The following is a 17194-nucleotide window of genomic DNA, read 5'->3' as shown; positions in this document are numbered from 1 at the left end:
CTGACACGAACTAAGCAGAGGCTCAGATGAGTGCTGAGAACACTGATTAGCTCCCCTCCCTCCTCAGGCGGTGATGCATTGCCGTCATTTACGAACGCGCAGGAAAGCAGAACAATTTGAGAAATGCCACAACTAACTCCAGCTACAGCAGCGCCATCACTTTGATCCCTGGACCCGCATCACCTCCATTTCCCCCATGCCCCCACCTCCTCCCTCTCCTCTGACACCCTCATCTAAAAATAGCTTCTCCTCTTTCATCAACCCAACCATCACGTCAGGGCTGCATTCACTCTCATTTGCTGCCCATGCCTTGTTTTTTTTTCTCTGCTGTGATATTTTGACAGTGTCAGATGACCACATTAGCTATGGATGAATACATTTGGCGTCAAGGAAAATAAACCTCCAACTAATTGCAGACACCCAAATCATTTTTTAAATAATGTAATATGCAATGCTTTTGCAACTAAGCATTACTCAATACTTTCAATGCTCTGAAACTGGATTGAGGAAGGAAATGGTTTAAAAACAGTCACTTCTCCTCCGTAATGTGATATTTTTGACAGCACTCTCTTTCTTGTGCAATGCTTCTGCATTGTAGGCTCCTTGAAACACACACCTGCTCTCTGAGGTTTATTTCAGCTGTTTCTTATTCACAGGAAGAAGGGTTGAAGCCTCCACTGGGGATGAACTGCAGGTCAGTGACACCATCTTCTATCCGTAGTAGTTCTGCAAACCAAACCATCAACTGATGGAGGAAGAGTGATAAAATATCATTTTTGTTAAGTAAAAGGAAGAACAGAACACCAGCCCTACTTACCGTAACCATTCAGAAAAGTCAAAGTACTCATTCTGCACTATAATGTCCTTTGCATTATGTGTTGTTATTAATGCTGACTCGTCATGTGTAAGCAGCATTATTTTAGTGTTTCCAAGTCCTTTTGTTTTCACTCTTATGATTGGAACCGTAAACAATCTGTGACGCCCTGAGTCTCTCTATGAAACTGATTAACATATTGACAGTAGTAAAGTGATCAACAAACACTGCCTCGACTGGTAGGGGGGTGAGGGGAAGCACGCTGTAGAAGTAATTTGCACTAATAAATAGCTTTTAGCTTTAATTTTGTTTTTAAATTTTTAAAAAGGAAAAACAAATGGACACCTCAGGTAGCGGGTTCTTTGAATGGCTACTTGAGGTCACTCCAGTGTATCAATCCTCATAGATTCTCTAGATTCTCATGTTAAAATCAATTTTTCACCTTCATGATGGCTGTACAGTATAGGGAATTTCTGCACACTTACTCCATCCATCCATTGTCTTCCACTTATCCTTTTCAGGATTGTGAGGGGGCTGGAGCCTATCCCAGCTACCAGAATACAGAGAGACAGAGATATATGCTAACTTATATTTTTAAATTGTATTAAGGCTTAAAGTTATGGAATATTAAGGGTGTGGCCACTTTGAGAGACGGAGAACTGCCTACTAGGTGGGGTCTGTCACATTACCAGCAGCTTCAAGTCACTGAACTACACTACTGAAAACCTATGGATGAGAGGGTGTGCACATTTTGGCAGGCTGTTTCTAGCACTAAGAAAAAATGGATAAAATGTAATGTAAATATAAATAAATAAGTGCCTCACAATTGTAATTATGTAATGCTTTAAAGGATATAGTGTTGAAAATGACTCAGCCGAGATAAATGTGAAATATAAATGCAAACAGTCTACTGGTAATGCAGCCATACACATGCTCAAGTGACGTCCACATAAATGCCGTTAGTTGCATCACAGCAACTGACAGTGAGTAGCCACACAGACCTTTTTTGATGAGTGCAGGATGGGTAGCAGGAGTATCTGGTGAGGAAAGATGTGCTTGACAACATCACAAATTAACAGTCACAATGACAGCAGATGTTCATGTTGGGTTGTGCGTGTGTAAGTGGTGTTTGCGTAGTAGGGGTTGTTTCTGTTAGCGTCTGCTCTGCTGATGCTCGGATAAAGAGTGTGTGTGCAGCGGGCGGAGCACCCATCAACAAGTCATTTCATTCTGAGGATGTGGATCCCTGCAGCTCACAGATAAAATGCGAGGCTGAGAGTAGTGAACCTGCTGCTGGTGTGACTGTACAAGCCTCGAAGCTTGTTTTCAGTTGCCACTGACTGTAAATTAATTTAGGGGTTGGCTTGGCTTTTGAGATCTCCTGTAGTGAAATGTCTCAGGTTGTCTTTCTTCTCCTTCCTCTTGTAAGTTATAGTCTTTGAAATGTCCTTTAAGCCCAAGCAGCAGCTACGTAGTCCCCTATAGATCACTACGAGCTGCAGGTGGAGTATTTTAAACGGAAACCCTCTGAGAAAAGTCATAGATAAATTGGTGTTAACTTGAAGCTCAATGGGAAAAGTGCAAAATAGTTCATAAAATGGAACATTAGTGGATGGAAATGTTTATTCAGGCTGGCCAAAAGCTAAACTCAGCCATGGTCTCTGCAGATCAACTTACTCAATGCCAGCTTAGGCAACATCCTGTTGCAAGTAGGGTTACCACACTGTTTAAGCTTCTTTAACCTGCACATGGTTGCTAGAGCGGCAGAGCCATTGCGTGGTGGTGGTGGGGGAATTAATAAAAAAAAGAAAGAAAGAAGAAGCTTAGACACTGCTAGCATAATGGACAGGTTTTCTACGGGGCTCCCACACAAATGCAAAGCTGAGGATGAGGCATTGCCAAATACTAGAAAATATGGTGAAGCATATCTTCCCTTTGGCTTCACCTGCACAACTGCCACGGTAGGTCTCCCCGACAGAATTGGTTTTCCCTGCGTCGGAAGCACACGCTGGGCTCTCCAAATCACAGACAAACAGTATCCCACATTCTTGATTTTTAGTTGACTAAATACTCCTGACATTTTAGAGATGTTAGCTCTTTATACAGTAAAGTTACTGTGGGATACAAATAATCCTGCCACAATTTGTTCCCCCTGTCCAAATCACAGACAAACAGTATCCCACAGTTGTTTATGTTTTTGAACCCATTTTGCACAGAGAGGCATTTTTTTTGAAAAATGCAATGTTGAATATTATTACACAGGAAAAAAATAACTACACGTAAAATAATTACACCGTGACGCCTCTGCATTTCTAAATGGAGGGACAGTAACTGCGTGTGTAAATGTAAGCATAAAACCTGAAGATAGTCAGATTAACAGTAACAGTATTTTGTCTCTATCCGCGATTGTAGAAATTCATCTCATGTAAACAGTAATGTGGCGCAGAGTGTGAAAAAAGGCACATACCTTTGACCTTGCATGACGAACTCCGTATTCCTAAACTAACCTCAACGCCAGCTGCTCCTTTGGTGCTGCTTAAGTTTGAATTTAATGTCATGTAGATTTTCTACTGATGCCTGCACTGTCTGGACTCTCGCAGCTGCTCTACAGCTGAGCCATATGCCAAATAAGGTGACTATTGACTAAAGTCAATGTTAACCAAGGTCATTCAGGACGTTTATTCAGTTCAGCTTTGTAGCAAATGAACAAATCTTAAATATACCAATCAGGAATAACATTATGACCACCTGTGTTGTGGTCCCCCTTATTGCTGCCAAAACAGCCCTGACCCATCGAGGCATGGATTCCTCTAGACCTCTGATAGTTTGCTGTGGTATCTGGCACCATGATGTCACCAGTAGATCCTTTAAGCCTTGTAAGATGTGAGGTGGGGCCTACATGGATCCGACTTGTTTGTCCAGCACATCCCACAGATGTTTGATTGGACTAACATCTTTGAAATTTAGGCTGAGTCAACACCTCAAACTTGTTGTTATGCTCCTCAAACCATTCCTGAACCACCTTTGCTTTGTTGCAGGGGGCATTATACTACTGAAAGAGGCTACATGACCCATGGTTCACCACTGTTCCTTCCTTGAGCCATTTTTGATAGATACTGTTGATTGCGTGGCCCATGACCCCAATACAGGAAGTCTGTCTCTCGACAATACTAACCACTGCAGAGCCAAAACACCCAAAAATGCTCCAGTTTTGGGGATGCTTTGACCTGCGCTCCCAATCTAAATTTAGCCCATGTCAAACTTACTCAAATCATTATGCTTGCCAATTTTCCCGGCTTCACTGTGTAGTCTGCTTTACTAAAACAAATTCTGCAAAAACTAAACATCCAAAATTGCACCAGGCTCATTAAAAGGAAAAATGGCCCTAATAAGAGAGCTGTCAGTTAAAACAATCGAAAGGATTATAAAGCTTTCTCAAGAAGAAAATCTGACACAGTTCACACAAAAGATGTTGATTTTTTCCACTCAGCTCTGTCTAAAATTTGGAGGAAGTACAAAAAAATGGAAAGGTTATAAAAGGAAAGCATATATGGGTAGATGGAAGACAGAAAACTCAAAGGACAGAATAAGAAATTCAAAGCAGTATACAGGAGTCACTGTTTGTGACAGAACTGTAAGAAATAAAGGGTATGTATAAATTAAAATATACCTTCTATGCACATCAAATTTTGTGTGCATAGAAGGTATATGATGATGATGATTTTTGAATATCTCAGAAGGCTATTTGCAGTGTGGAATTACCTGTATAAATTGTATCATTTTGCTCAACCAAAAGGAAATACCTGTGTTCACAGCACTCAGTTGACTCATTCTGAAGCTGTTCAAAATGCACCTCAGAGGCTGAAGCACAAGCAAAGCACCTCACCAAAGGCAGGACAGTCACGATGCCCTGCAAACAAAGGCATAATCATCAGCGCAACCAACCTGCTGCTCAGAGCTCCCATTAAAACGTGATGCACACACATTTTCTTCACACATTGACTCCTTATCACCTCTGATGTTGTCTTTAAAAGAGATCCCATCATCAAGGATTTGTCGGAATGTGTCAAATGCACAAAAAGAAAAAGAAAAAGGGATTTGCAAAGCCATTCCTATAAAGCTTTATAAAAATGACTGAAAAATGACACTGTCGTTGAAATTATATATTAGAAAATGTGGTTATTTTTGAAGCAACATCTTTTTCCCCTGTTTTTCCCGTTATATATATCAATCCATCCATTCGCTTCCGCTTATCCTTTTCAGGGTCGCGGGGGGCACTGGAGCCTATCCCAGCTGTCATAGGGCGAGAGGCGGGGTACACCCTGGACAGCTCGCCAGTCTGTCGCAGGGCCAACACACAGGGACAGACAACCATTCGCACTCACATTCAAACTTAGTGGCAATTTGGATTATCCAATTAACCTATCCCCTCAAGTTGCATGTCTTTGGACGGTGGGAGGAAGCCGGAGTACCCGGAGTGAACCCACGCAAACACGGGGAGAACATGCAAACTCCACACAGAAAGACCCCGGCCTGATGATGGAATTGAACTCAGGACCTTCTTGCTGTGCGGCAACAGTGCTAACCACCGTGCCCTGTTATATATATTTTATATAAAACATTTGGTTTTCTCTGGTATTAGAAATAGATTAAGAAAACAATCAGCCAATAAGTTGGTATTGAGAATAATACATAAGCAATTAAAAGATGGCGTCTTGGTTGCTATTGGTGAATGCAACTTCAGTCTATGGCAATTTGTTGCGAATGAAAAATTAGACTAAAGTTGCACTGATCTTGTTTCTGAGTTTGTCAAGTCATTTTAAAGTCATTTTTTAAAATACAAATGGAAAATTGCGCTGGTTTTTCCTCTGCTAAAATGGGACTGTTTCACTACAAACTCATCTTTGTTTGTTGTTATGTGATTGATGGCTGAAAAAAAGTTGCTACAATAAGTTATCTGTAAATTGATCAGAAAATTAATTGCATCTTTTTAGCAAATAGATTAATCATGAAAATATTTTTCAAAGCAAAAATGGTTTGCCTCACTTCAAGAAGCCTGAGCTATATTGTGTGGCGTTTGCATGTTCTTCTGGTGTCTGTGTGGGTTCTCTCCAGGTACTCGGCTTCCTGCCACAGTCCAAAGACATGCAGTTAGTGGGGTTAGGTTAATTGGTGATTCTAAATTGCCCATAGGTGGAAATGATTGCCTGTCTCTCTGTGTTAGCCCTATGACAGATACTTCCCCTATTGAGGCTGAGATAGGGTCCATCCCCCTGCGACCCTGAATTGGATAATTCAAAGAAAATAGATGGATGATTTATTTCCATCTTCTGTACTGTGAGCATTTATTGCTTTAATCTGCTTCATATCTGGAAAAAAATCAAAATTCTATTTATTGAAATTTTTCACAATTATTTTCATAATTTGTTTGTGAAAACTAGCTTTCTGCTTGTTCTCCTTTTTTATCCAATAAAATTAATCAATTAATGTAATAGACAAAACGTGCTGAGTTAGTCTTTTATAGATTGCTAAATTCCATTGTAAAGTATGTATTTTAATTGGGAGTTAAATAAATTTGACATTCACAGTCCTCCATACTTTCCACCACGGGCTTTGCTGTGATACACAACCAAGTAATGTAACACTGAAAGTGAATTGTAATCCCCCGCTTTACTGAAAATAAATTCCTATATATCTCCACTTAGTAAGCTTATTCTGGCTCAGTATTACACAACGATTCTGACTGAAAAGGCAATCAATCTAGTGGGCTGCACTGCCGACTTGCTGCATCACAACAAACTCCACCAATCAGGCCACAGCCTCATGCGTCTCCGTGGTAACAAAGCTTCCTCAGTCCCAAAGAGGTGGAGACGGCAGAAAAGGGAGCGCAGAAGAGAAATAGAGGTGGATGGGAGGAGAAAGGAGATAGAGGAGAGACAGAGAATCGATATCTTCTCTGATTTCACTGTGAGAATTTAGAAAGTGAAGCTCCTTACCAGAGCGGGGGTGAACCGGTGAAGATAAGCTGACCAAAGACGGAAGAGGAAGGGAAGCGAGGGTGCGTGCGCTGGGATTCTCTTTAGGATTGGAATCTGCAATGGACCCTAAGCCTGTATTTAGTGGATCAGTTGGGTAGCTTTGAGGTAAACACCCAAATGATTTATTTGATTATACATGATTATTTGCTTGTATACATGAAATACTGCCAAATGGAGCATTCGTTTGTTTTCTCCTCCAAACTGCACTGTTATGAACGTAAATGACATGATGGTAACATAAATGCTGCCTGCTGGACTGTGGTTCACTGTGGTCAAGGCTGACTGGAGTGAGGATCTGCAGGTGGGAAACTAAGGCTGTGAATAAGTAATGGATTCATGTTTGATGTGTGGGCTTTAGCAGTATTCAGTTTTCTTTATCAAATACCACTTTAAAAAAGAAAGAAAAAGAAAAACCTTATTTTTTTAACGTTTCTATAATCAAACACTGTAACTCTGTGGATGTGGGGAAAATGCTAGTTACAGGTTGTAGCCAAATATCTGAAAGAAAATTACCTCATCTTGCAAATTGTGTGAACCAACTTGCATGTTGATTATTTAGCTTGAAAGAATCAAAATATAAACCTTTAGATCTGGTGAAACATCATGTCATTAACGTCCTGTGGCTGCAAGCTGGGTGGTGATGATGTGCTGCACGCTGAGTTTTTCATGCCTGAGTTATGATAACAAATCATCATACGAGACTCTGCTCTGTACAGAGTAACGCAAATATCGTTTGCTAATTTCCTGCTGGATCATTAGGCAGTACATGCCTGTCTATGAAATCCACATCTGCAGCTAGTGTGGAAGGAAAACTGAATTACGCAACAAGCGCACACAGTACAGTACTTGACTCTTGGGGTATCTCATGAAACCAGGGGGGAAACAGACTTGCTGTTGATTTGTCTGTGTGTATGTGGCAGATGTTGTGCCCCAGCATATGTGTTCTCATGTGAAGACTGTTGTGGTGTGTTTTACATCAGTGTGTGCTATGATTACTGAATGTAGAGCACAATCCCATCGGGGGATCTTGTCAGTGCAGCACGACTCCTCTAAGTGCCAAAGAATCAAATCAAATGTATCCTGATGCATCCGACTGTGATGTGTAAGAAACAGATGATGCACTGGCCTCCTGCTCTTAGATGTTGTGTATGTGATTGTGACAGAAACACATTATTCATATCATGGTCGTAGGGTTTGTTTGAGGATCTGTGAGGGAACACGTTAAGTAGGGGATCAGGGAATCCCCCTGAAGTAAGCTGAGAGCATTGGACACATAGCTTAGATTTCCATTATTTTGAGTCAGAAATCGTATTTTTTGTAGAAAAAGATTAAGCAAAAGGTAACAGTTTGCCATACTGTTCATTCTAACTAACTCTTCTGCTTCTTTTATATCTTTATTAGGAGAACAAATGCATTGGAGTGGATGTGTCATGTGGATTCCCCCTATGGGTCACCTACATTGGCCATGTACTTTGCACAGACTCAGGGGACTTGGCAGAGGAACAGGAATTTAAAAAACTTCAATATGAGATGTGCAGACAAGTAAGGTGCAGAAAATAAACTAACTGAAAGCTTAAAAAGAGCTCCACAAGAGGATTTTATTTTAAATTAATCAATCCATTTTTCTTAACCACTTCAATTCAGGGAGGCTGGTTGTGAGAGGTGGCAGGTGGGGTACACCATGGAAGGGCCAGTCCATCTCAGGTCTAACACTGAGAGAAAATTTAGAATGAGCAGTTAATGTTTTTGGACTGTAGGAGGAAGTCAGAGTAACCAATTATTTGTGGGTATATTATTCATGGTTTTTTTTGTTAGAAAAAAATCGCATAATAACAAAGCCTGTAATAAAAGTATGAAAACACTGACAGGAGAATTATCTCCTGAACCTGGATCTGCTCTTGGCTCTACAGAGCTGTTTGGCTCCAGCTTCACTGCTTCTGTTGGCTGTTTGGCAGCAGGTTTAAGACAACTATAAAAAACGAACAAACAAACAAAAGCTGCAAAAAGCAGACACACACAAAGACCAGCTGGTGACCATCATGCACCATTTAGTAGCTACAGAGCCAGAGATTTCCCCTCAGGTGTTTGTGAGGCCAAAAAAAAAAAAAAAAAAAAGTTGAATTCTGGACTTGATGACAATGCACCTTTCACAAACTAAATATTCTCAGCTGAATGAAGCAGTGCTCATTAAGGTGGGTTTTAAACAGCTTCTTTGAATTGTAGGCATCTTGGTTTTGAATCGAATGTGCAAAAGTCTGTTAGATATGGAGCCTAAAATATGAACGATCAAAAGAACAGAACCAGGATCAGGAAGCTAGTTTAAGAGTTGAGAGCTTAAGAGACTAGAGAAATGGTGCATATGCAACATAATGCTTATGTTGTTGGTGCCTGTTTGATAAAATGTCTATCTTTGATCAGTTTATTAATAAATATACAGTTAGTCTCATGTATGCTACATTTGTCCAGGGCATCTTCCATGAGGAGCCCAACATGACCCTGAACATTGTCAGTATCTTTAGCATCAATCTAGACTTGCTGGCGGATCATCTCATAACCCACTCACTGGGATGGAATGGTCCTCAGTGACGGGGACCTTCCACATGGACACACAAATGAAGTGGAAGTGGGTAGAGAGAGGGTGTCAAGTTTGAAAAAACCTAATATGTTCATGTTCTGTTAATTTCTATTGACCCTAGTGCTCAAACAAACTGGTTGGAGAATCAGTCGAAGTTGTTTGTCAAACTCATCAACATGTGCTGTAAGTAGCCTTGTAATCTTTTTGCTTTTTAGCACAAGTGTTTGATTAGCTTGTGCCATGGCGAGATGTGTGTCTGTCCATCCTTATGTCCATCACCAATTTGAAAGAAACACAATTTTTCATAGATTATTCATTAGTCTGGTTCTTCAACCTAACTGTGCTCAGGTCCAAGGTCGCATTTGCCATTTTACGAGGAATAACCTGTAAGTTGTGGCAGATCGTGTCCCATACGTTCTGGTTTTATCTGCAGTTGTCCCAGAGATGAGCTGTCACAACCTTTGTCATTCAGGTTGAAACACCAGCATCTATTGTTGGACTGTGGGTCGAAGGGGCTAATGGTGGGTGTGCCTTTTTCCAGACAGTAGCTTGAGCTCCAATTTGGTGCACAGGAACAAGCTGCTGTTTCTATTTGACCAGAGCTGCTTCAGCTGTAAATTTAGTACAGTTTAGCTGTAGACTTTCTCAGCCTCCCATCACATAGGACTTTGATAGATGGCTGCTGGCAGCTAGTCATCCTCTCAGAGGTGCAGATGAGACATTTCTTTTTCTCTGCATAGGCAGGCACAGGCTCTGACCAGCTGTAATTTTCTGCTTTGAGCTCAATTGGAAAGCTTCTGAATCTACCCAGGAAACGTCCTAGCTGCTGCATGGAGTCAACACTCTGTTTGAGTTTACTGGTGATTTTGATTATAATAAATGTTAGTTGTACAGTATTTTTAAAAATAGAGTTTGCAAAGCAATTTGGCAAACAGAAAAAGCAGTTCCAGATAGAAAGCCAAATATTAGGGCCAAATAAGGTCAATACAATTAAGTTCAAGTGAAGACATAATAAAAAACAGAAAGTAAAATAAAAAATAATTAGCAGTAAAAGAGTAAAATATAGGGAAATAATAAAGAAGACAAGTGAAAGATGATAAACAGTTAATACAAGACTATAAAACACGAAATAAAATTGTAATGACGTCACAAAGGAGCAAGCCTGTAAAAATGTGCTTTGGAAGAAGTGGTTTCAAGGAAGTTTCTGATTTTTCAAGCCTAATTTCTGCAGTCATATCTTTATCTTTCTGTAGATTTAAGTTTGGGCTTTGAAACAGGCAGACGGCCCCACCTAAAGATCTGAGGCTGCAAACTGGTTCGAAATTTCTTCTGTGCAGCTCGGTACCAAGCTGGTGCCTTAAAAATGATCATCTTAGATGTTAAAATCAACTCTAAAACATATAGGAAGCTAATGTAGAGAAGTCAAGACTGGGGTGATGTGATGTTGTCTGCTAAAACTTGCAAGAAGTCAATCTGCTGTTTGAGAAAATAAACATGGATCGCTTGTTCTAGTTCATAACTTATTTGATGTCTGGTTTAAAGATAGAAGCTGAATAAAATGTTACTCTAAAATGTATGAACAAGAGACAACTCCATGGGGTTGTACAAGAAGATTTTGTATTTTTAGGTACTGAGTTGAAGAAAATCTTGTGCCATCCAACATGCAGCCCTTCATGGTGATCTGAGAACCATGTAGGATTCTCACTTATTGGAGTCTATAGAGGATAATCTTTCTTTATTATGTGGTTTTGTCCTGGTGCCACAGTGAAATGTTGTGTCTGGTGAGCAGATGTTGATTGGGGCTTAGTATAGCATTGCTCTACAAATTGTAAACTTATAGTTAAAAGATGCTAAAATGCCCTGCAAAGACAGTGGCAATTAGCTTCAAATTCACCACTAAAAGCAGCCCCTCTAATAGGAAATCATGTGACTTCTTTGTTTGTAGGAGCTGCTGTTTGTACTGTAGTTAATAAAAGCAACTTTAGACTATTTTAACAACTTACATATAAACCTGAGATTTGCTACACTTGTGCACAAGACCTATGCAAACCAGGAAAGATAGCTAATCTGTTAATGACTATCCTTATATTGAAAACTACTTGAAATGATTTTGTTTGTTAAGAAAAAGCATCTCCCATTCTTAAAATAATTGATTCATTTTCTGTCAGTGAACTAATCATTTCCCCTACAGTAATATCCTGGCAGCTCTCCTCTATAATTCACATCCTTTTGCCAAAAAAAAAAAAAAAAAAAGCCAGTTTATCATACATGACACTATGTGTCTGTTTATGTCTACATGTCAGGGCTCATCTGCCACTGTCTCACATTTTGCATTATGTGGATTTAGTGATTCTTGCTGCATAGCAGCTGTTCTGTGGGCCAAGGACTCACTCTTCACAGGAGTCAGTGAGAAATGTCACTCAGTTTCTCTGCTGTAACTGCTCCAGAGCACAAACTGTCTCTGCATTGTAAATAAGGTCATGCATTACAGCCTCTGGAGGGCAGCTTGGATTTCACTGTTCGTTCTGTTGTTGAGTCAGACAAATATTTTATACCTGCTCCTGTTGTTTGTTATTATTTATCCATTGTAGATGTGTGTAAAAGAAATCAATCTTTGAATGAAATGATTTAAAAGTATAGTATTGGGCATAGATCTGAATCATGTAACTGCTCCTGGGGCATGGACTGTTCAGACAAATAAAACAACCCCCCTGCCATGCAGTTGTTTTACATCTTGTAATAGTTTTTCTGGTCAGATTTTCCTGTTTGCAGTGCTGGCAATCAAATTGGAATATTAAAAATATAAGCAAAAACTTAGAAGCAAAAGCTATTTAAGGTTAGACCATAATAAAAGCTTACATTTGTTTTTTCAAAGCTTTGTATTCTTGGTTGCCAGGGTGACACATCTTCGCTAAAGACAATATAATGTGACCTTCTTATAAACGTAAACCAAAAAAAAAAAATCCATAACGATTTCACAGTTTCCTGTTTTCCATGAGACTGGGCTGGAACTTGTATGAAAAATCTGGAAAAAAAACAGATGGCGTTTTGGATTTTCTTCCCCCCAGAATTCTGACATTAATTGCAGAATTCTGAGTTTTTGTTTTTATAATTCAGTTTTTTCTTTCTCAGAATTCTGCCGTTCCAAAAAAAAAAAAAAACAACCTTCAAATTCTGTGGTTTATCAGCTGGGCTTTTACTGTCATTTGACAGATTTTAAAAATGGCTGTAACTTAAATACAATAATAAGCAAATGAAGACTCCAGGAAGTCTTTAATGTCAATCTACACTTCCTGACCACTGCAGTTCATTTGCTATAGAAGCTTGAACAAACCTGCACAGCTTAGTCATGCACAGATGGACAGACACACACTTCGCATTTGACATCAGCTCCTTACCTTAACCCTTTCCCCTCATCTGCCTAAGATTAAGCATTCACTGTCATGTGACCCTCCTCTGGTTGTTTAACGGCAGGTGGAATAAGCGGTACATCACCCTCACTCTCACAGCACTGTTTGGATAGATGGATAATGATGTAAATGGTAAATGGTAAAGTAAAGATGGCGGTTTTGGTTTATTTATTTATTTTTTTTAATGGAGCACATGAGTCAAAACACTTGGTTCCACCTTCCACAGAGCTGTCAGACTCATAGAGATCAGATGAGCTGCCTTTTTAAAAGTCTAAAGTTACTTTTGCAATTAAAATTCCCTCATTTGAATGGTAATTTAACTGCAGAAAACTGGTTATTTAAAAATGTATTTTAATATGCAAGCCAACAGATCAATTCGGTTTTATTTATAGTGTAGCACCAGTCAATAGTATCAACAATAGTCACCTCAAGAAGCTTTGTATTGTTGGGGTAAAGGTAAAGGTGCTACAATCAGAGAGAGAACCCCAGCAAAAGCACTTGGCGACAGAATAGAGATCACAGGCTCAGCAAGGAGCAGTCATCCAGCATGTCAGTCTCTCTAAGGTACACATGGGAAAAATACAACCCATAGCCTGGGCCCATCTCGGTTTAGCTAACACACATGTAAAAGAGAAACAAAAAGAATGCGGCCTTTTGCTCACTTCATCTAAATCAGCATCAGTAGAACTCTGGAATTAAAATGTTGGCCAAACCTGCTCTATGGGGACAAGTGAACCAGATAATGCCAGGAAACTTTTATGGAATGCATTATTTTAAATGAACAGCTTATATGTTTTCCCCCCTATGTAATAATGTAAATAAAATGTCTAATAACTTTAAGTAGTACAACCTTTCAATCTGAAATGCACTATAAGTAGAAGTATAATACCTGAGCACTGTGGCTCTCTGATACTTGAATACATGCGCTTTCTATCACTAGACAAGAAGAGTAATTTAAAAGGCAGCACTGAACACAACTTGGTTGCATCTTTGGTCTGTAGTCAGAGTTGGGATTTAGGTTGCTGGGGGATTTCAGCGCGTTTCCTGGGTCAGTGGATTACCTTGTATGTGTTGGCTTGCGTATGTAGAAGGAGGGGGGGGGGGTGTTAATCCTTGAGACAAACATGCAAACTCTTCCTGTGTTTTGTCTGTAACTCTGGAAGCTGAAAGGACATTTTTCCTCTGTTTCAGGTGTGAATAATGAGTCCCGTTCTTCCTGCTTGAACATGCAGCTTGGGTAGCAAAGCCGACTGACAGGAGCATCTACCTTCACGCGCTGCTTCCTCTTTGGACACACACACTAACTGTGTCGGCTCAACTCAAGCACGGCCATGCTGATCAAGGAGTATCGGATCCCCATGCCTATGAGTGTGGAGGAGTACCGCATTGCTCAGCTCTACATGATCCAGGTGAGTAGTTTTCCTCACACAGCCTTACAAACATTACACATGTATTTAGGTTCATTTCACCTGGTTTCACTTAGATGTGGCGCTGCTACGGCTGGACACTATTAAAAACTAAGCATTTATATTAAAAGATGCATGTGTCATGCAATTACATGTTTATACACAGTCCCACGTTTTCAGAGATTCAATTAAAAGTGGAAAAATTAGCATCGTTTTAAATATAAGGTAAGTCAGTGAACCAAATGTAAATACAAGTGAAACACTACTCTACTTTACCTGCTTAAACGGCCCTCACCTGGCTGTGACACTCTTGTTTATCAATTCAGATGCTATTACCTCTGAAAATAGTGCACTGTGTTGTAATTCCTAATCAATTAAACCACGTTTCTGGTTGTTTGGTCTAGAATCCATTGTGGTTGGTCCAAGGCAAAATAAAAAAAATGTGTATTTGTCCAAACACTTACAGGTATGGACTGAACTGTGAACAGTAAAAATAAATTAGACACACTACAAGTAATTTGAATACTTTTTTATTTTCTAATTATTATATATTATTTTGTTATAGAAATTGGAGATAAAAGCTGCAGACAAGGTGTGTGTAAAATAAATAATGGCATCATTTTGGCTTCAGAATTTGTATTAAACTGTTTTAAAAATCAGAAATTGCAACTCATATAACTTGTATGCTCCCGTCTAGATGTCTTTTTCCTTTGCTGTAAAATCAAAACTTTAAATGAGAAGTTGCATTATGTGATTTTTAAAATTCATTTATTTTTAAATAATTTATATACTCAAATATTTGTGGAGCACATTCTCTAATTTTTCTGTCTTCAAAGGAAATAATAAGTATACCTGAGAGGAATTAAATTAAAAAAAATTATAGTACAGGGCGTAGAGTAATTTTCTTGACCTGGGGCACTAAACCAGGTAGAAGTTCAGGTTTTTTATGTCATGGTGGCAGAGGTCAGCTGTGTGGGTCTGTACCAGGACAAGAGCACTAAGGGAACATGAGTAAATGGTCACAGGGGCAGTGGAGTTCTGCAGAGCAGATGGTGCTCCATATGCCTGTGGCTTGTGTTTATCTTGGTAATTGTGTGAAAATACAAATGCAGATAGTTACAAGGGCATAAAAATGATCTCTCTGTGAGTTTTGTTTAGTAAAATAAGCAGGGAAATATTCATAACCACCATCTAGCCCTCATTGTGGTGTCTCATTGCTCTGTGTATTGTGTTCTAACAAAATGTTATTCAATATTCAATATGCTTGCAGAAAAAAAACAGAGTCTGGTACTAAAGTCCAAGACCACCAGAGGTCAGGTGACGGGGGAAGAAAATCTATAAATCCAGAATTTTGTGGTTGTCAGGTGCTTCTTGAACGCTTTGTGGTGTGTGGCCTGGCAGCAAAATTGCAGAATCATCAAAATCTTTTGTCCCCGCAGTTAGTTGTAACTGTGGATACACTACAAGTGTGCATGCATCCAACAGATATACTAGAAACTAGTATAATAAGAACAGCTGTTCATCTGCAGTGTCCAGAGCTGACCATGTGCGAGTATTCTTCCCTTCTGGGAATCAGTTCAGAGACCACTGAGATGCTCTGAGACTATTAGACAGCCTTCTTCTCCAGCCCTCACCTGTGCTGACTGGAGTCAAAATGTCTATCTGAAACGTAACTGGATTTTTGTCTCTCAGTGTACAAAGCCTGATGAATTGCTCTCTGTATGATGTGAAGCCTAGCCATGTTGTGACACACAGAAAGGCTTTTTTGCTCATAATAACTTTTTCACTCTTGTGAAATTCCTTTATTTCTTTTTATTTCTTTTTTGGCCAACGTCACTGCAGAGAGTAGTCAGGAAAGTGGGAAGATATGTAAAACATGGTCTGGAGTCGAATCAAACCCAGCTTTTTAGAATATGGGTCACCTGCTCAACCAAAGGAGCTATAGCACCACCATGTTCCTTTATTGCTTCAGCTGTGTTCATGAGATACAGCCATTTTTCTTAGAGGTGAACAATGGCTGCGGATTAATTTAGCTTAACAAGGGTTGATAAGACAAATTGTAAGTGAATTTTACAAGTTACGACTTGTATTCCTAAATGTTTTATTAAATTAAAGGTTTAGTTGGGATCCTCATACCTTCAGATTATTTCCATTTATACATGAAAGTGTTGCAGCTGTTTGATGTGGTCTCAGATATGCTGGACCTCATGGCATAAAAGCAGGTAGTGCCTGTTTGATATTTATGTTTTCCCCCAAACCCTCTAAATGTATTGCCACTGGCACATTAAGTAAGACACACACACACACACACACACACACACACACACACACACACACACACACACACACACACACACACACACACACACACACACTTGTGCTGGACGTTGCCTCTTGCTCACTTTCACAGCTGGGCACTAGTTGCCATGGTAACCAGTGACATCAGCTGCAGCAAGGCAGCAGCTGCCATCATTTTGTTTTTGAGAAAAACAGCAAGTGAAAGGACAGCTGTGATTTAGTGAAATGTTGAGATATTGTTGGAAATTAAGTTACAACAGACAATTAAACAGGTAAGACCAAAAAATAAAAAAATAAATTTTAACTCCTCGAGTTACCTTCCAAAAGGTAAAAAGCATTAAAATATCAGTTCAATCCCATCATCATGCATACTACAGGACTATTATCTAACATTCTTAAAAAAAATCACGTTAAGCTTCTCAAATGTGGAAATTATTAGATCAATTTATACAAGGTTGTAAATTTTTTCCTGACTATCTTCTGCTCATAAATACTTAAAAAAAAACTTATCCAAAATACACCAAGACAACAGGCGGGTTAGCAGCTCATCTTAGAAGACATTAAGCTGTGTATTTGTTCTGAAGACTCAGTTTTAGGAGACCTTTGATGATGTGATTGGAATCTACTGCAGTGTCTCTCCCAGGGAAATGGGA

General features: G+C 39.5%; 1 protein-coding gene across 6 annotated transcripts in view; it reads left to right on the top strand.

Annotated features, from left to right (window-relative positions):
• The window catches only part of pitpnm2 (phosphatidylinositol transfer protein, membrane-associated 2), a 64841-nt gene that overhangs the window by 9959 nt on the left and 37688 nt on the right, over positions 1-17194 (top strand). For 2 of the 6 annotated variants that reach the window (XM_076886746.1, XM_004566909.3), the window contains exons 1-2: positions 6715-6957; positions 14029-14246. In XM_076886746.1, the coding sequence (XP_076742861.1) occupies positions 14169-14246 (78 nt within the window). In that variant the 5' untranslated portion in view covers positions 6715-6957; positions 14029-14168. Of the gene's footprint in view, positions 1-656; positions 695-6714; positions 6958-9516; positions 9611-14028; positions 14247-17194 lie in introns of those variants that run through there. The other 4 variants (XM_076886745.1, XM_004566910.4, XM_004566908.3 and 1 more) reach the window with 3 other exon arrangements.

This window comes from Maylandia zebra, linkage group LG7, assembly GCF_041146795.1.
Source record: "Maylandia zebra isolate NMK-2024a linkage group LG7, Mzebra_GT3a, whole genome shotgun sequence".
In the NCBI taxonomy this organism is placed as follows: domain Eukaryota; kingdom Metazoa; phylum Chordata; class Actinopteri; order Cichliformes; family Cichlidae; genus Maylandia; species Maylandia zebra.
This window is presented reverse-complemented; position numbering and strand designations above follow the sequence as displayed.